This window comes from Glandiceps talaboti, chromosome 11 (genome assembly GCF_964340395.1).
Source record: "Glandiceps talaboti chromosome 11, keGlaTala1.1, whole genome shotgun sequence".
Lineage (NCBI taxonomy): Eukaryota > Metazoa > Hemichordata > Enteropneusta > Spengelidae > Glandiceps > Glandiceps talaboti.
The window spans coordinates 20,801,596-20,823,248 of record NC_135559.1 but is presented as its reverse complement, the minus strand read 5'-3'; the positions used below and the strand labels follow the sequence as shown (position 1 = coordinate 20,823,248).

Sequence of the window (21,653 nt, the reverse complement as noted above, 5' to 3'; positions counted from 1 at the left end):
TGGCGCTGTGGTGAAAAATCACAAGGACTATAGGTTCTTGTTGACCGAGTTTTTTAATGAAAGTATTACTCAAATAGTAATTTTGAACCACTAAGTAAAGTGAATTACGTTTTCTGCATCATTTTGGTCACAAAATATACAAAGTGTGTCACCTAGTGGTTCGTTTCTATATGTTCATGTTTCCATGTGTAGTGCTAGTATGTTAAGTTATGTACATGTGTGTATCTATTACATTATTGTTGAATTGTATATCAGACACTCTGGTATTTATTTATTTACTTTATTTATCCATTCATTGATTGATTGATTGATTGATTCATTCTGTCTGTCTGTCTGTCTGTCTGTCTGTCTGTCTGTCTGTCTGTCTGTCTGTCTGTCCGTCTGTGTGTGAGTGCCTACCAGCTTGCCTGTGTGTGTGTATGTATGTATGTATGTATGTATGTATGTATGTATGTATGTATGTATGTATGTATGTATGTATGTATGTATGTATGTATGTATGTATGTATGTATGTATGTATGTATGTATGTATGTATGTATGTATGTATGTATGTATGTATGTATGTATGTATGTATGTATGTATGTATGTATGTATGTATGTATGTATGTATGTATGTATGTATGTATGTATGTATGTGTTTATGTGTGTATGAGTCATGACTTTGTAATTACTGTGTCTGTATTCAGACATGACGATGTGTTTATACATGTTGCTAAGCATCTAGTAAAGAAATGAATATATTTTATTGCGATTGTTAATATTTCCTGCATTTTGTATTTTGACTCTAAAGTATGATTAACTTGTTCAAGAGTTTTCTCACCTGGACAACTTATGGCTTTTTTCCCATACAATAGAAAACAAGTACTGCTGTACATGTACAAGACAGGTTTACTATAGGCAAATTGACAGTAATGAAAAGATCATTACATATATGGAATACTAAACCATCAGAATGGAAATCATTTAAACATATATCTATCATATACACAACTTTCTTTGCCTTCTAAAGTTATCTCTTTTGCCAGTAATATATACATCTCTCCAATCTACGCCAACAGGCACCCAGTCTGCTATAGGTTGGAAAGCTTCATTGACCATATATGAATAACTCACACAATAACAACTTAACCAACACCTCCACACATACAACACCTACCCACCGACACAGACAATAGTGATGGTATTTCTATTGTCTACACTCTATATATAATATACAGCACAACCAGAGAGTAGGCCTCAGAGTTGTCTGATGATCGCACTATGCGTGAAACTCCGAGTTACAACCAAGAAAGAGTTCCAGTACTACCAAAACTATTACGCTCTGCCACTGCGGTATAGCGCACTGACTTAGCAGATTGATACTCACCGAGTTATATATATATATATATATATATATATATATATATATATATATATATATATATATATATATATATATATATATATATATATATATATATATATATATATATATATATATATATGCGTGAAACTCCGAGTTACAACCAAGAAAGAGTTCCAGTACTACCAAAACTATTACGCTCTGCCACTGCGGTATAGCGCACTGACTTAGCAGATTGATACTCACCGAGTTATATATATATATATATATATATATATATATATATATATATATATATATATATATATATATATATATATATATATATATATATATATATATATATATATATATATGCAGACGTATCGAGCACTGTACTACGGACAAATCTTACCACTGACTTCCTATATATATATATATATATATATATATATATATAAAATTTTCAGTCGATACCTGATCTGGCCTGTCCTGATCTGGCCAGCACCTGGCCTGTACCTGCGCTTTGTACTGACCGTGTAATAAATTATATATAGATCTTGATATTGTAAATGCACCAGCTGTTAATCCGGTATACATGTGTGCGTTATATATCTGTTTAGGTTTACAGCAGTGAATACATTTAATACGTCCTAAATGATCGATCTGTTTGGGATTGATTGTGTATTTATTTTATTAATTAGGTTATGGAATATCGATGTCTTTTCACATTTATTCATTTAAACATTGCCCAATCAGTAAGAAATATGAACTATTGCCAAACAGTACAGTGAGCCTGTCTCCGGCTCTGTTGTTCACTCACTATTTCTCGTTGTTTGCTTGCCTGTATGACTTTCTTTTTTCGGGTCTTCACGGAGAAATATCCTTTCGTCTATCAGAAATGAGTATAATAACGAAAAAGAAGATATTTCGTACGCTCTGTGTGATTGCAATGGCAATAACTGGTTGTATTATTAGACATAATTCAGACTTTATCTTTCAGAAAATGAACAGAAAAGATCTGACTGGACAGGTATGTAATTACTGTATAATGCTTTTGAAAAGGAGCCGTACTGGGGGGGGAGAGAGAGAGAGAGAGAGAGAGAGAGAGAGAGAGAGAGAGAGAGAGAGAGAGAGAGAGAGAGAGAGAGAGAGAGAGAGAGAGAGAGAGAGAGAGAGAGAGAGAGGGGGGGAGGGAGGGAGGAGGGACGGAGGGAGGGAGAGAGGGAGGGAGGGAGGCAGGGATGGATGGAGGGAGGGAGGGAGGGAGGGAGAGAGAAGAGAGCGAGAGAGAGAGATAGATAGATAGATAGATAGATAGATAGATAGATAGATAGATAGATAGATAGATAGATAGATAGATAGATAGATAGGTAGATGTTATGTTAGAGACCTTTAGGTGCTCATACCTATAATGTATAATAGAAACAGGGATCTGATGAGATGTGGTGATTTGTAGTGTCAATAACATGTAGTGACCGAAGCATACAATGCATATTTATCCCTTCATACTGAAGAGTAGAACAATTTAGATTAATTTTGTTTATAAACTATATATGAAGTTTACCATTTCGGAACTTTCAACTTTTGCCCTAAAGTGCCATTGACTGTGGAACAGCCAAGTATTTACATGACATGTTCTGTAACTAGTGTGGTAGGTAATATATCATGTGTATATGTATATGTATATGTATATGTATATGTATATGTATAGTTATGTATGACAGTCACTCCAGGTGAAGTATTATTAACGAGTATAAGTAAGAAACACGGACAACAACAAATACCACAGTTCAGACAAGGCCCATGTCATCGATCATCAGTTTCTGTGGCTTGGGAGGGGGATTGTTCCACCAGGCCGACAAATAGTCTCTACCCCAAAAAACAGGCTGATCCATATTACGTATTTCTAAAACAAGAAAAGTAAGTGTATGAGTACATGTATGTGATACTTTGAATTCATGAAAGTATGTTAACAGTCTAACTAAGACGGAAACTTTTAACTATTTGGGTTTATTAGATTTCCCGAATTTCAGCAATTTTCATTCAGATACGCGCTCGCTGTACTGTGTTTATATCTGACTAGTGGCGTAGTGATTGTTCTAATCCTGCCGTAGAGGGCGTCGATTAATTTAGCTTTCACCGTTTTTAAGAATTTTAGAATCAAGAGAAATATAGAATCATACGGAGGCTTAATGAGGACACAGGAGTATTTTTTAAAACGATGTGAGTATTTTTTTTACCATGTGAGTGTGTTATATTATATTATAATATTATTTATTTACCAGAAGTCGAAAAAAATAACAACCAAATTTGCATATCAAGTGAGGAAAAAACTACTCCCATGAAATAAAAGCTACTCACATGGTACAAAAAAACTACATGGTAAAACTATTTTTTTACAATAAACTACTCCCATGGTAAAAAAAAACAACAACAACAAAAAACCCTACTCCAATGAAATAAAAGCTACTCCCATGGTAAAAAAAAAAAAAAAAAAACCTACTCGTATGGTAAAAAAAAACCTACTCCCATGCAATAAAAACTACTCCCATGGTAAAAAAAAAACAAAAAAACAAAACCTACTCGCATGGTTTAAAAAACTACTCCTGTGTCCTCATTAAGCCTCCGTACAATCAAGGAAGGCCACCCTGAGAAATAATATAGCAAGGAAGGGTAGATGTTGTTTTAGCCGCTGTTTGTCTGTTTGTTTTTCTGTATGTTTGTTTGAGTTCCTTCTAATTGTCATTATTGTTCTTACTATTTCAACAGGTTGTGAAGTACGATCATAGTGATACACTACCGACTATTACTATCACTAGTAATGTTGACAAAACTGTGGTTAGTAGGGAAATGATACAGAGTGGCGGTTCTTCAAAGCCGGAACTACACATTGAAAAAGAAGAAAACGAAAAGAGAAGAACGGAAATAGACAATAACATTATGTCGAACCCATCACTTCATATTCACGGTCAACGTACAAACTGTGACAATCTAAAACTCGGTAGTTTCAAAACAAATAGTCAGCAACGAGGATTAAGAGGAATTTATATTTTACCAGTGTATTTTAATCGCCCTGGTCCTGCAACTTTGTACAATAATTACCGTTGGGTGCTTGCTTTCGCATTGTATAACAAGTATAATATTGTCATTCTACCATTCCACAACCACAGTACACAAGAACATGTTGTACACTTCATGACATCTTGGAGAACCTTTGAAGAAACCTTTGACTTGGACAGACTTACTCATTACATTGATGTTGTATCTGTGGACGAATTTAAGAATACATGTGGAAATGTTGTCAAAGAAGATAGGCTAGTGTCAAGTTTTTCCGGTCTTCAAAAGGACGTATGTTCACTTTACATACTACGTACATGCAACCTAATGAAAATAGCTGGCGAAACAGAGCATTGGCTAGAGGGACAGACAAATGTAAGCGGTATAGGATTACCTGCTAATGTCACTTCAATTCGTGTGTTTGAAGACAACTTAATCGTGCTCAATAAGAGTTTAACTTCCCCACTTTGCATTGGAGTCATGTCTGCCGAACCTTCGATTGACCTTCCCTGTAAACAAGATCTCGATATCGTTCTCGACAAGTCCCTAGTAAGAGCTCCATATATACGACGTATGGCTGAAGACGGTATGAAGAAAGTTTGTGAAGGAAACTTTGCAGTTATGCACTGGAGAAACATGTCTGGAGAATGGTGAGAAAGATCAAGCAGTCCTCCCCCCCCCCCTTCGTCTCGTTTAGAACATTTGCACTGAGAGATTTTAACTATGTCCTCTCTTCCAAGTGTTTTGTATTCACATGTGACAAATGACATCCAAGTGAAATATATCCAGAGATGATGTGGTTCGTTTTTGACGTAATTTCAAACCATGAATACGTGTTAAAAAATCAACACCCCAAAACTAACTTCCAAAATCACATGTAATTCTAACTGTTGGTCGCTTAATACATAAACAACCATATTGCAGTAATTAGATAGTTGCGTGACACTAAGCCAGGCAGCATATAATAATAATTTATTCAAATACAATAGGAAACCGGCCTAGGGCTCGTCAGTACAACGCGGGAGTGATTTGATTTGAAATGAAACTTTATTGTTGGGTATAAGATAATAAGATAATGAATTAGTACATAGATATGTTAACTAGCCAACTATACTTTAGCATCTTAACATATACGTTTACAATTTTTTAAAAACTTGTTATATCTTTTGTTATATAATCTACAGTACCAAAAGAAAATCTGGATGTGAAGAAAGTTTACAATCATTGAAGATATTACTCAATGCAGCTCCAGCAATTGTCAACGATATTACAGAGTTGTTAAGTGTACACAATTTAACATGTCTATACATGGCTAAACCAATGTATCAACAGGTAATTATTCATGGCGTTTTCATAACTACAAAGTACAAGATGTCAGTCGATCTTTTATATGTTATCGCTATATTTGGACGTTATTTGCGATCTACAAAACATCACAATTATGATAATAAGTGATTACATTATCAATTCTAATATCCCCCTTATTATGCAAACCTAGTAAATCATTGAGTAAACTATATTATCGAAACACTCAGTCAAATATCATTGATACTTAGGTATAGAGTTATTATTGTCCAACATGAAATTGAAACACTTCATTAAGGACATACTTACGAAAACTAACAGGAGAACGAATTTCTGTCGTATTCTACAATTGTGTGATTGCAACAACAATGATAATATGACTAGCTAGAAATGACAGCGATGAATGGAAGCATCAACTTTTCATAGGGATGTCTAATGTTGATGGTGGGCACGTTGCATAGAAAGAGTTGATTTTATCGAAAGGTTTGTTTCCATTAGAAGTTCTCTTTGCACAAGAAGGTCTGTTTTTGTAGTATTTTTATCGGAAGGCTGTTTCCATAGGAATTCCAGTTGTTCGAGAGAGGCCTATTCAAACAGATAGCTTATCAGTATTGCAAGAGGTATTGTCAATTCCAATATACACACCCTATTATATGTATGCGCCATCGTAGAACAAAGGAGTAAAATAAACAAGACTAAAGACTCGTTTTCATGCTTCAACATCACTTTACCATAAATAAATACATTTATTTCGTATACTTAATTCAAGGAAATGGAAACCCTTATCAAGAAAACAAAGCTTGACGTGTATAGTCTTTCTGATTTACTGGAGATAAGTCCAGAAATACAGAAGTATGAGGAAGATAACTATATTTTATCACTGGTAGAACAAGAAATCGCTGAAAGTAAGTATTATTTGTGTTCTATTATAGATGACACTATACGTTGATATGTCTTAACAAGAGTAAGGTTGGAGTTCATGTTATTAACAACTTCCTATAACAGATTCAATTATCTATCTAGTATCTGTGTGTGTGTCTGTGTGTGTGTGTGTGTGTGTATGTATGTATGTATGTATGTATGTATGTATGTATGTATGTATGTATGTCTGTCTGTCTGTCTGTATGTATGTATGTATGTATGTATGTATGTATGTATGTATGTATGTATGTATGTATGTATGTATGTATGTCTGTCTGTCTGTCTGTCTGTCTGTCTGTCTGTATGTATGTATGTATGTATGTCTGTCTGTCTGTCTCTGTCTATATGTCTATGTCTGTCTGTCTGTCTGTCTGTCCGTTCATCCATTTAGCCATCTACCAATTTCACCCCTCCCCCTACACACACACACACACACACACACACACACACACACACACACACACAGAGGCAGACATCAAAGTATATCCAATTGATAACATTCTCTGATTGCTAGAAGGACTAATGGTAATGTGAACGCGTCCATCTTTAAATCGCATATATTAGGACATTTCCATGTCATGTTATATTACAATAAACTTGTTCTTATATCTTAATTATAGGAGCTAAATTATTCATAAGTTCAAGATCATCTAATTGGTCCTACTACGTCGAGTACACTAGAAACCTTCGTAAGAAGAAAACTGTAGGTCTGCAACAGCTTCCTAATGTACCAAAAGAACTTCTCGCACTACGAACAGCCCTGTAATAAGTGAAAGTATCAGTGCTTGTCCTTTCAAGTTTTCTTGATTGATATCTCGGGCGATTTTTAGCCATTATATGGTAACTCATATTTTCTTCGGCTGAACACTAAGATATACACTAAAGTGGTGTACTAAACAACACCGGCTGAACCATAGACGCATCTCTCCAACGTCTATGGGTGAAGTTATACTTATTTAATAATTATATAAATATTGTATTCTAGTTACATTGAACTCAAAACATATCATGGTAGAATTTATTATCTAGATATCTATAACAAAATTTCTACCAAATCTCGAACTAAATAACGAAAATCACCCTGATATCTAATTAGCATAACAAAGATTGGGTTTTAATTATTTCAACAATTCTTCAATTATACGAGTCATGCTTCATAAAATGGCACAACGAGATGTTGACTACTAGGCATTAGCTTAAAATACGTGTTTTATCCATAATATGCCACAAATTGTTTTATTTGTCTTTTTTAGATTATTAATGACCCACCTTTTATCCTGATACTAAGCCTAACAACAATACACAATGGTACTTACTGTACAATGCAAATAATCCATAGTAGTGTCCATGCCATCTGTGCTAATAATCTATCATCTATCACAGTTCTATTGTTTATCACAGAGATAATCAGTTAATGAGGGTTTTGTTGGACAGGAGATACAGTGTGTTTGGATTCGAAATATCAAAATTTGGAATTTAAGGGTCTAATTTCGAGTAGTTTGGTGATCTTGACTAAGGGGCCGGGCATTTTTAACCGAGTGGGTGGGAGCGGTGTAATGAATGTACACGGGCGCCCCCCCCAAAAAAAACAAAACAAAACAAAAACAAAAACAAAAAAAACAACAACAACACATACCTGCATATTTTAATATCATTTTCGAGGTCTTACTATGGGATGTTACTATAACACCATATGGAAATAATGGAATATTGCTATTTTATTAAAATTACTTTTGGTACAATTTTCTTTTCTTTACACATGTTTATTCTAGAATCTATGGAACATGTACTTTCGTCAGGGTATCTCAGTAGTAGCTAGTACAACATTTTCTATTACATTTAGTCTATACAAATTACATGTAACAGATGTTGACAGAGAACACAACGTAAACTAATTTCTGATAATGCTACCTATATGGCATATACTTGTTAGTGGTATTTATACATTGCAGTAAAACATTGTATAACAAGTATGTGCAGAATCAAACACAACTCTCTGTGCAGTGTATTCATATCTGCACAATTGTACATTATTTTCAATGTTTTTTATGGCTTTCATCAGTACATTCAGATGTATACAATGCCATAATGCTTCTACAATTTCATTCATAACAAAATTTTATCTTGAGAATGACAAATTGATTGAAACACAAATGGCAAGTTCAACCACCAGTTAAAACTGTCCTCAATATATACCCAGTGGTACCCCCCCCCCTACCCCGCCGTAGAATATTTTGACAAATTACTATTGTTCAGGAGCCATTAGGCTTATACTACATTAGCCATTAGGCTTATACTACATGTAAATCGCATTCGATTCATAGGTAAAGTCCCCCTAAGTCTGTATTACTAAAGCCTTCACCGACTCGTCAATATTTCAAGTAAGCTTGAGTAATTTATTAAGTTAAGGGTACAGTACTAGTTTGATCTACTTTTGTATTTCACTCGCCATTAGTTTAAAGAAATCCATCTCCATTAAGTCTTGTTGAGTACGGTACATCTTTAAATATAGTATGCGATGAAATTCCTAGATCATATGAGGGAAACATTTCCACTCTGCCGTGAATTCTACATAGTGTGACCGATGAGGGCACAATAACACAAATAAAAAGAGAATTGACGCAATAGGTAAATTAAAAGTACTGATTCAAGTTTGTGACTAGCATATATTGGAAATCTATTTTTGTTTTCTTTTTCATAAAAAAAAATTACATTTCCATGTGGGTTCTGGCTATCGGTGAATCGTTACGTTCGATCGATCATGAGTGTGACTCCCCCGTTGTTCCATCTACCTTTGCTGCACTTCTGTACAACGACTGTTGGTAAGAAAATATAAATGAATGTCAATGATATGTAAGACTAAGAACGCCATGGTGACATCTTGTTAAACACTAGAATGCTCCACTGACGTCATTTGTTCATTTCAGGATAATCTAAAGAAACTCCGGTCAACTCAGTTTAGCCTTTGAAAACAGGACAGTACTAAATTGGAAGTTTGATTTGTCAGCATGTACATGTATGTTGTACTATACAATGTGATACAGTGAAGTACAGTACTGTAACAGCACATCACAGTACAATACAGTCCAGTACACAGCAGTAAATTGTGGTGTAGTACATCACAGTACAGTACAGTACATTGCAGTTCATCACAGTACAGTCCAGTGCAGTACATTGTGGTGTAGTACATCATAGTACAGTACAGTACAGTACAGTACAGTACAGTACAGTACAGTACAGTACAGTACAGTGCGTTGCAGTACATTGTGATGTTGTACATCACAGTACATTGCAGTGTAGTGCATTGCACTACATCACAGTACAGTACATTACATAACAGTACATTGCAGTGTAGTACATCACAGTACAGTACAGTACAGTACATTGCAGTGTAGTGCATTGCAGTACATCATAGTACAGTACAGTAAATTACAGTACATCACAGTACAGTACATTGCATTGAAATGTAGTATGTTGCAGGACAGTACAATACAGTACGGTGCATTGCAGTGTAGTGCATTGCAGTACATCACAGTTAAGTACAGTACAGTACAGTGCTATGCATTATGCATTGTTGTGTCGTGCATCACAGTACAGTACAGTACAGTACATCAAAGTACAGTACAGTACATTGTAGTGTAGTGCATTGCAATACGGTACAGTACAGTACAGTACATCGCAATACAGTACAATACATTGCAGTGTAGTGTAAAGCAGTACATCACAGTGCAGTGCAGTGCAGTACAGTACAGTACAGTACATCATAGTATAGTACAGTACAGTACAATGCATTGCAGTGCAGTGCAGTACAGTGCGCGCGCGCACACACACACACACACACACACACACACACAAATATGTTATGGTAACACTATTTTTTGTGTTTATCATTAACCGATCGACTCAAATTTTAAGCTGGGATATCAAAATAAAGAAATGATTTTATTTGCACTCGCCCGTGATATTTTGTGGAACAGCGCCCTATATGGCAGGAATAAGCAATTGTCTGGACTGTCGATGTCATCTACAGTCATATGGTGGCGATGACGACACTTGTTCACGAACAGGGCATTTTTTTAATGACGAAGTTATTTTGAAGTAGGAGGGCTGAAAACGTGACAATTGTGTAGAGAAGCTGGGAAAGGGTTTGTTACCAGGAATCCAATAAAAAGAAGATAGAGAGGAGGAAAAGGAGATGCAGAGAAACTTGGAGAAGAATAATTCTTATTTTGAGTTTTTACTTTTTTAAATCGACCGACGGACCCATACTTACCATGTAAAAGTAATGAGAAAGATAACAAAAAATAGGGTCAGCCTTATGATATTACAGGGACAATATACAGAAGGCTACTACATTATCTAATATCATGCAGCCATACCCAATAACAAGTCACTTATAAGTCAAAACGTACCTGGGTTTCGTCATCAGGGTCTTCTGAACCATCGTTGATATCCTCAACGTAAACATATTTATTTTCCTTGTAATAATTTTTCTTTTTTAAGACATAGAATGTCACTATATCGCACATTATCGTTGCCTGTGGTATAAAATAAACATGGCAGGTAAGAGCTCTTATTTTCTATTTAACAACAACAACAACAACAACAGCAGCAGCAGCAACAACAACAACAACAACAACAACAACAACATGACAGCAAGCCTACCCGATTATTTTTATTACTTGATAATACGTACTCTTAGATATTCGATATAATTCCAATAACAAAACCAACGTGAATCAACACAAATATTACCGTATTTATAAACAAAAATTAATAAAACATTTCTTTGGCAAACGAGTCTCACATTTTTGTTGAAATCTCATCAGCAACAATAGTATGAATACAAAGTCAACAGACATTCCCATGCCATGGATATGTTTGGATATTCTTACAACCCTTTTTACACATTATATAACGTACATGTAGATATAGTATTCCTATTTCTTCTAGTTTCTTTTTTTCTTTCAAATTATTATTCTCAATTCTATTTTCTTTTAAAATATTTGTCTGCTTTGTACAGCTTGTTTAATGGACAAATGTGTGTATAAAGTATATGATAAACTTACCAATGATAGAACATATGGGGTATATGATAAACTTACCAATGCTAAAAGCGCCAAACATGAAGCAATGTTCAGAAATAGTGGAATAACATTAAATTTTCCAGCTTTACCAGTAACAATCACGTCATATAATATCCCATAGGATTTTGTCAGTGTTCGGTATTCATCCGTCTCGTTAATCTTATACTTGTAAGCAAAACTGTCAAGAAAATTGTTGATAAATGAAAGTTAAATACAGCGATCCTTTGTAGAAGAAATATCAACTCATCAGACAACATAGACAGGGGTATTTGTACGGGATCATGCATGACATAGCATCACTATTGAAAGGAAAGCATGGATTAGCCTACCTGTAGACTTGAAGAACTAATGCTAGTACTACTACACTATTTCCGCTAGCCTAACTCACACCACCACAACCAACCACCACCACCACCACCACCACCACCACAGTTTTTTACTATTGATAGAGGTCAATGACCTGTGCAAAGTTGACATACTTATGCCTAATCCAGTGCATTCGTCGAATAAAGACAGAACAACAACAATTGGCATAGTTTACGTGTATACATACTATAGCTACATTTATCTTAAACTTTCTCTACTGTAAGCATACTAAGGTGAAACAAATAATTGTGTGGTTAAGATAACATGGCCTCAGAAAAAGAACTAGGTAGGTCGGAATTATTTTTATTTCATTGTTTTTACGAACAATATTACTTGGTCCCAAAAACAAACGAAATGTCGGTGGGCATACCACTTTTATGATACTTTGATGAAATATGTACAAAGCTGACTGAGGAAAGAAAACAGACATGCATGAAGGTCAAAAGACAACAGATTTCTTACCTTTTTGTATTAAGTGACTTTAAAAAATGATAAGGGTCGAAGGATTGAATAAAGATAGGCCAGGTTATCTTAAACACACATATTTGTTTTATATTTTGCCTAAATCTGTTTTATATTTAGCCTAAATCTGTTATGTATTTATCTATACAAAACAGTTATGACATTGTCCGATTTCTCACCGAAAATTGAATCCCTGTCCGATCTTAGCATGTGGATTATCAGCACGGTTAAATGTATAATGAGGTCGGCATAAATCCCAGTCTCTGTCTAAATCACATTTCCATTCTATGTTTATACCTATCACTCCACCCTGTCAAGATAAACAATTGAATTAATACACTATATAACATCGGTAGGATCACCCAAGTATCAATCAAGTTAAATGCCCATAATACTGATTTGATTATAGTTATAGGTGAGTATATGGATTCTAGATAAGTGTTACAGTGCTTGATGCACCAAAGTCAGCGCCATGTAATACAGAAATCTCTCAATACACTGTACAAGTCATCAACATTTTTGTGTACTTGATTGTACAAAGTAAAACTGACGCATGAAAGAAGTTAAAAACCTGTGGGTAGATTTCTTGTTAATTAGCCTAGACTAAGTTACGATAGCTATAGCTATAGACAGCTGTAGAGGAAGACATAAACTAAAACTGTTATTGGAAGCTAGCAATGGACGGCGATGTAATCATACTCGCAGTAGAGTGACATCTCTGATAGCAAATTTTCCTTAAGTGGCTGTGTTTTCCTTAAACCTCATTCAGTGTTTACACTATCTTGATTACAGGGTGATTATATCTACAGAGTACAGCAAGGCACTGCTATCATCCACTTCTGTACATATACCACGTGTAACAATATAGTTTTAGTTTGTGTCTGTTTTAATTAGCCGATAGTTTGCTTTCCGTAGTAGTATATTTAGGTCAGACCTGCAATCACCTCAAATGCCAATGTCTCGAAATCTTGACCAGCTTCAGTTACTATATCCCCAAGTCGAAATATTGGACAAAATTGTAAATCTTCATCGCTGGACTTGTAGCGACAGTCCCTCAGAAACGATTGGTTACTGCTGTCCAATATATTTCGTCTGTGAAACACACACAGTTTAGATGTACTACCTGCTGTGACATATATTTGTGACCACCTACAATTAGCACTTGTATAGATAATGGTATCAGTAATGGTTTTATTAGCATATTTTATGGGATAAAAGTATATTTTGTTTGTTTTATCGAAATGATTGAATTAATAGGTAACTCATAAATACTTCAAGTATGGGGGAGGGGACATTTGGACAATGTTACAGTCATATTTATTTCTGTTCGCTCTCTCCCCCCCCCCCGTCTCTCTCTCTCTCTCTCTCTCTCTCTCTCTCTCTCTCTCTCTCTCTCTCTCTCTCTCTCTCTCTCTCTCTCTCTCTCTCTCTCTCTCTCTCTCTCTCTCTCTCTCTCTCTCTCTCTCTCTCTCTCTCTCTCTCTCTCTCTCTCTCTCTCTCTCTCTCTCTCTCTCTCTCTCTCTCTCTCTCTCTCTCTCTCTCTCTCTCTCTCTCTCTCTCTCTCTCTCTCCCCCCGTCTCTCTCTCTCTCTCTCTCTCTCTCTCTCTCTCTCTCTCTCTCTCTCTCTCTCTCTCTCTCTCTCTCTCTCTCTCTCTCTCTCTCTCTCTCTCTCTCTCTCTCTCTCTCTCTCTCTCTCTCTCTCTCTCTCTCTCTCTCTCTCTCTCTCTCAAAAAGGTACGTCAGAAAATGCGGGATTACTGTTAGATATGATAAATACACGGCTGGTACACCTATCAAATAAATTACCTGCATCAACTTAAATGGACCTAATGTCTTGTTAGAATAAGCTTCATGAATTCTTAGTCATTAATACCTTTGAGCTAAGACTAATAGAGCGCCGCCTACGACCACGACTTACAGTGACTGTCTCATAACATGTTAATCATATCTATTAGGTTAACCGAGATCTATGTTCTTATGTCAATTTCAATCAGACAATACAATATTAACTGTACAGTCTAACTTTGAACATAACCAGGTGTAAATACTTAATTGAAAAATAGAGTCAGTTAAATAAACTTTACTTACTTTTGAAAATTAAACTTTGGAAATGAGATACTATTTTTGATGAGCACTGTAAAGTTTGAAGCTTCATATAGTACTGGTTTATCTATTCTATGGAGAACAAATATATAGTATGAGTATGAGTGGTAACATGATAATAGGACTGACTAGAATTTAGAAAAAAGAATGAAATGTTCAGAGAACAGAGTAGAAAGTGGAAGAGTGGATGTGGAGATGTGATGAATAAACTACAATATCTATATTATGTATACAACAAGACTACAAAGGCTTTGGAAGAGAAAATAGAGTCTTCAGAATATAATGCAAGAAACATATTCATAAATAAAGACATATAGACAGTCGGATAGATAGATAGATAGATAGATAGATAGATAGATAGATAGATAGATAGATAGATAGATAGATAGATAGATAGATAGATAGATAGATAGATAGATAGATAGGCAGATATATATATATATATATATATATATATATATATATATATATATATATATATATATATATATATATATATATATATAATCAAAGTAAGTTGGTTGGAACTCGAGGTGCTTGGTTGTAACTCCGAGTTTCACGCTCAATGCGTTCATCAGACAATGAGTGGATGTCTGATGAACGCATTGAGCGTGAAACTCGGAGTTACAACCAAGCACCTCAAGTTCCAACCAACTTACTTTGATTATTCCCGCCCTGCTTACCCAAGCATAGAGCACTCTATTCTACGAGTTTGATACTATATATAGACAGACAGACAGGCAAGCAGGCAGGCAGGCAGGCAGGCAGACAGACAGACAGACAGACAGACAGACAGACAGACAGACAGACAGACAGACACAGTCAGACAGACAGACAGACAGACAGACAGACAGACAGACAGACAGACAGACAGACAGACAGACAGGCAGACAGGCAGGCAGGCAGGCAGGCAGGCAGGCAGGCAGGCAGGCAGGCAGGCAGGCAGACAGACAGACAGACAGACAGACAGACAGACAGACAGACAGACAGACAGACAGACAGACAGACAGACAGACAGACAGACAGACAGACAGACAGACAGACAGACCTTGGTCCAGGTTTGATGTCTTTCTCAACGGGACACCACGCTAATATTTCACATGTTTTGACGTCTCCATAGTCTGGATTAGGTAAACATCTGCCAGTTTGTACTCCTGGTGATAGTGGTAGTGATAATATAAAGATATTATGAATGTATTTGATGTGTTTGGAATTAGTTTCAATAAACTGTACAACATGCATATATTACCTGACTCAGAGCTAAATTCATTCCATTCAGGATATTGGTACATTGTAACTTTCGTTATAACTCTAAAGTGAAGTTAAAAGTGTATTTAAACTTTATGCAATACAGTGATATTCTGTCTATGTAACAACATAAGTCTTCCATATTTCAATAAACATCGCGTATTTCGGAATTAGGTCTAAATTCTACTATTTTGGCAATCTTGGCTAAAGGTCAAGAAATGTTATGTATTGGAGCATGGCACTGATGCTCATGATCATGTAATTGGGCAAACATAATGACATATTTATGATGGGTAACGGTTTGTACCAGGTACGATTGAATTATCCGCAAGTTTAATATGACGTGATGTGTTAATTTTAGAACTTCATCGTATGATTTCATTGTTCTGTGTTATGGTCTTTGAGATATGAACTTTTATTACTAATCCAGACATGGTGATTGGATATTGAACCCCAGATGATGTCTTTCATAAGACTTAATAATACGTCATACACTAAGAATAGATATTTATTTAAACTTCGAAATGTATTTTAAGTGGGTTTTGCGCCCATCTTATTAGAAAGTAGTCTGTAAGGTACGCCGTGACGGGCGCCCTCACACATAGGTCAACCCCGGGCCTCCCAGGTGAGAGGAGGCCGGTGAGGGTGGAACGGCACGACGTATCTTAAAGGAGATTGGTCATGTAATAAAATCAACCAAGTCGTTAGCTTGGCGTTCGCTGAAAGCAGATATGAACGTTTCGTTGTGAGTTCAATTCTACACATAGTCCAAGACGGTACAGTACCTCAAGACTGGTTTGCGATGAAACTGGTTGACAGGCTAATTCAATGTTTTAATCTCAAATGGAACAGACTGACGATTGAAGCAGCAGTGCGAGTGAATACTTCCCCTTTTAAACACTATATTTCGATAAACTGCACGAAAAGCGGGTCAACAAGGGGGGGGGGGGGTCCAAGATGGAAAGTAGACCAGGAATTACAGAGAATCAAACAAAGTGGCGATGAGAATATTGAACAATATACGTCTCGTGTCAGGGACGTATTTTGTCTGTATGGTCGAGATGTTAATGGCGAGGACATTTTGGGTAATTTTTGCAGGGGGTGAGACGTTCGTTACTTGGACCAGTTATTCTCAAAGATCCAACTAACTTCAGAGATGCGGTGACTTTTGCACGTGACGTTTAGCAGAAATGGTACGGTATTTGATTGGTCAGGAGTCAACAGGGGACACTGTGAAAAAATCGACGTCAGATCCAGGGACCAGGGACCGTGACATTCTTCAGCACACGTGACTCTCTTACTGACCCACTCAAGTTCAATACCCGTCTACATCAACACCTTATGTCAACGATACTGACAGCACAAAACAAGGACGACCAACGCTTCTCAAGTCATGCGGTATTAAGGCAGACCGCTTACAAACCCCGAGAACTTGCGAATAGAAATGGGCCAACTTCTGGTGGTCAACAGATCAGATCAGGTGAACCAGTATGTCGTTTATGTAACAAGCCAGGACACACTAGCCCTTCATGTGTAATGCACAGTGATAGTCAGTTAAATAGTAAAACATGTAATACTAACTTGTCTATTAATTCGCCTACGATTAGCAGTATTACTACAGATAAGATTTAGATTCATAATAGCAATTTGATTAATGTTAATATTTATGGTAAGGATATTACTGTTTTTAGTCGATTCTCACCGTTCCCATTTGGTATTGGAACTCCATGTTGACAATTGTCATCACTTGTGCAATTAGCACCAAACATCCCTGGGTCCTGTAAGCAATTTAAACACGGTTTGTACAATTGATGAGAAAAAGGATAAACTCTATTATAAATATTGATTTTCTCTAACTTGTAGGATTATGGACAAATGTCATTTGAAGCATAAAAATGACAGGCGTTGATTAGGTGTGTAAAGTCATCTTTCACACCTGACAATTTAATGTAATGTTGATTATATTTCCATAATCCTGAGCAGTGTACATACTTTATGAAATAAAGTTACTCATTGAATTACAAATACAATCTGTGGTATCAGTTTAAGCTGAACACTCCCGTAGTTACAATGAAAACATCGACTGGGACTATTTTTACATTATTGATACATCCCAACATGATTGCTCGAGAAAGATCAGAGAGGCTATCAACATCGGACGTTGTAATCCCAAGATTTAATATACTACTACTAGTATTACTAGGGAAGGGCCATCGAACTACCTGACATCTGCAATTGGCTGATCATACCGCCACCTAGTGGTCAGCTGTAACTATGTAATTTGTCATTCTGATCAGGATCGTCGACCAAGACAGATCAAAAGATCAATATGCTGAATACTTTGAACTACTTGTGCGTTATAACCTATGTAAATCATTTGATCTATCAAGCTTATAAACATTTTTGGTCAACATAATTTCGTTTGCTTGTATTATTGACGGTGCAGTAGCTCATGGAGTTTTCTTGGTCACCATGGCAACAGGCCATCTGTTAAAATGTCTGAGAAATGTGTGGACTTTTAATGAATTAACAGCTCTACTGTGCTTTTTTATTGTTCTACACCCTGATGATACTGACGGGGCATCAACAAAAAATGAGTAATTTTGACTATGTGAGAAGAAATATTCATTTGCAACTATGAACCAAGAATCCAGGAATATTCAATATCAATTATCATAATTATTATATTTTTTCTACTTGAAAAAGAAAATGTGTAAAATTATAACATAGACGAAGTTCGTATTTGTATCTCACAGAAAACTATAAATGTGCATAAAGCTTAGTATTGAGCGTCAAGATATAAAGTTGATGAATATAGATTATCACTACGTCACTTCCGGTATGCGCTTACAGATGTCGTTTCCCCTATCACCATGCATAGTTTGATTACTTGAATATTTTGTATACCCGGGTGTTTTTTGTTGCTTTTTGTTCTGTTTGTTTGTTTGTTTGTTTGTTTGTTTGTTTGTTTGTTTTTACAAATGCGGACTTTGATCCTGCTGTTTACATTCTTTTTTTGACCAGTAGAAAAACACTGTAAAGTTGTTTAATTAATTACAAATCTATCTTATCTCATTAGATGGCCACTTAAACCACACCAAGTCTCATCCTTTAGAAATCCAGCTGAGCAATATTACGTTAATTAGAATAAGATGTACCAAAAATCAAAAACTTTTTGATAAATCAATAAACCTACCTCAGGACAGGTACCCTGAGTCTGGTCAGTTGTTATAATCATATTGGTCATTACAAAGAATGAGTTTTGCATCTGAAGAGAAATTCATAGATGAATAAATTAATGATTGCATAGACTGGTGGTGAATAAAGATCGAATGTTCGAATGGATGAGATGTTCCCATTTAGCAAAGTTAGTAAAATTTTGAGTCATGCCTGATGTAGCAATTGTTAGTAAAATCAGACGATGTTCTGATTTTTGTCAATGGGCTCTTGCAGATTTTGCATATGTTAATGATTGGGGAACTAATAATTGACAAAGTTACAATTTCTAAGTAGCTGAACTAAACTAATTTTCTGCAACTAGATATCACTATTCCTGTATGTGTTCATGATCAGTATATCTTTTACTCACAGTTCTATTCTCAGTGATAGCAATACAACCAGGGCATTATGGTTAAGATTGGAGAACATTTCAACTTCAAACAGAACGTAATATTTGGAGCAGTTAGAGCGTTAAGATTGGGAATAAAATGTTAACGACACTTTCTTTCCTCAATTTCATTTGATTGCGCACTCACACACGCATGCACACACAGACAGACACAAAGACAGACAGACACAGACGCACACACAGAGAGACACAGACATACACACAGACAGACAGACGCACTCACACACATACATACATACATACATACATACATACATACACACACACACACATACATACATACATACATACATACATACATACATACATACATACATACATACATACATACATACATACACACGCACACTTAATATGAAACCTGGTAAACAAGTCAAACCTACTTGTGGAGGAATAACATAATCAGCAACGTCCCATAGTCTGTCATAAGGTGTAGTGTCATTTACTGTCAACATGCCAGGATCAACTGCAGATAAATTGGTATAGGACACTCCTTTGACTTTGGTTGTCACGGAACTCACTACGTCATCAAAGTCTTGGTAACCCTTCTGGTACACTATTACATACCTACAAGGGCAGGGTATGACGATATATATTAAGGCCACATACAAAAGTTAATGGTTCCGATTACACACATAGCGAAAAGAGGCGGGGTTTTCATTTTCCACTAGTTAGCCGTAGTATCAGGAGTAATATGACTTCTTCAGTCAAAAGTGATATGACAAATTGTAAGGTAGGTAGGGCAGGTTTTCTTTTTACTTCTATCTTTCTCCCATCTGTAGTTGTTGAGAAAGTGCTTCAACCCTAATACAAAATATTCGTTGGTCACAATCTGTATGTGCTAGTTTGATGATGTATAGAAAATTATATGTGAAGCACACGATCACAATATCCAGAGTGTATTGTATTGTATTGTATTGTATTGTATTGTATTGTATTGTATTGTATTGTATTGTATTGTATTGTATTGTATTGTATTGTATTGTATTGTATTGTATTGTATTGTATTGTATTGTATTGTATTGTATTGTATTGTATTGTATTGTATTGTGCTGTATTGTATTGTGTTGTATTGTATTGTATTGTATTGTCTGAAAAGACCTGGTTTCTCTGGAATGGGCTGTTTAAAATGATAAACAAAGATAATTTGACATGAACTTGAACATTTACGAGTTGATAGATCCTTAATTTTCACCTTTTCGAGTGTTAAACATGTTTAAGGTTTGCGGTTTAAACTGGGATCGAAACTACACAATATTTCTGTTTGTCCTAATAGCTTCGTATTGAACAAACCACGTCGTTTACCGAGATCACCAACAGTCCTACAACAGAAGCCTGTTAACCAGTGGACTGCCTAGATAAATATCTTTAATAGCCGCATAGCTACATATCATCGTCATGCTCGACAAAATCTCACCAAAATTGTAAATATTATCGTCTAGCACGACTTAAAATGACAATTTAAGTACAATTGTTACTGATCACATACAAGAGTGTTAGAAAGAAGTTGTGTAGAGCCAGACGATAAAATATAGCAGTGTTAGAAATATTTGTGTAGAGCCAGACGATAAAATGTAGCAGTGTTAGTAAGATTTTGTCAAGGCAGTCAACGTTATATTCTGGGTTAACTGGCTTCTATGAGTGACTATAGTCAATGCGGAAGTAACTTACTGCTTGTAGGAACAGACCATCAATGTTTATCGCCGATATACACACAGAATATCTACCTACCCAAAGATGTAGCCAATAATTGCTAGCTGAATCAACCTGTTTATGGCGCCAACTTTTTTACTCTTGATATGGACGATCTTTGGTGTATCATACTCCAAAGTTGCATCGACAACAGTCTGAAACCAAGTCGGTGCCATTGCTCACGTGACATGTGACCGAAGGTCAAAAGTTATGCTTGTGAACCATTTATTCATATGCAAATATTAACCTATTATTTAGGGCTTATATGGTATTCGGCGAAACGAAACAAGACAACTGTGATTTCAAATGTTGGTAAATTGTGACAATTACAGTCATTTAAAGAGTTTTTTAACATACAATATAATTTTTTGGAAGATCACAGTGAGGTGTATAACATACTAAAATGGTACAAAGAAAACGCAACTGCACATAGAACCACACAGTGTTCATAGTTTTA

General features: G+C 35.8%; 1 protein-coding gene across 1 annotated transcript; it reads right to left on the bottom strand.

Moving 5' to 3' along the window:
* Positions 1–8,377: 8,377 nt before the first annotated feature.
* On the bottom strand, positions 8,378–21,372 carry LOC144442363 (P2X purinoceptor 4-like). Its single transcript, XM_078131690.1, has 11 exons — positions 21,236–21,372; positions 19,888–20,071; positions 19,073–19,144; positions 17,579–17,654; positions 15,677–15,782; positions 14,614–14,700; positions 13,470–13,617; positions 12,705–12,835; positions 11,716–11,875; positions 11,023–11,148; positions 8,378–9,426 (listed from the first exon to the last, which is right to left on the bottom strand). Exons 1-11 carry the CDS (start codon positions 21,370–21,372, stop codon positions 9,370–9,372), a joined length of 1,284 nt encoding a protein of 427 aa, XP_077987816.1. The 3' UTR covers positions 8,378–9,369.
* Positions 21,373–21,653: the final 281 nt, after the last annotated feature.

Coding starts and splice junctions, on each gene's coding strand:
- LOC144442363 (XM_078131690.1), bottom strand. CDS start 21,372: ATGGCACCGACTTGGTTTCAGACTGTTGTCGATGCAACTTTGGAGTAT. Junction 17,655..19,072: donor CTCAGGGTACCTGTCCTGAG/GTAGGTTTATTG, acceptor AATTGCTTACAG/GACCCAGGGATGTTTGGTGC. Junction 11,149..11,715: donor GTTTGGCGCTTTTAGCATTG/GTAAGTTTATCA, acceptor TTTATACCACAG/GCAACGATAATGTGCGATAT.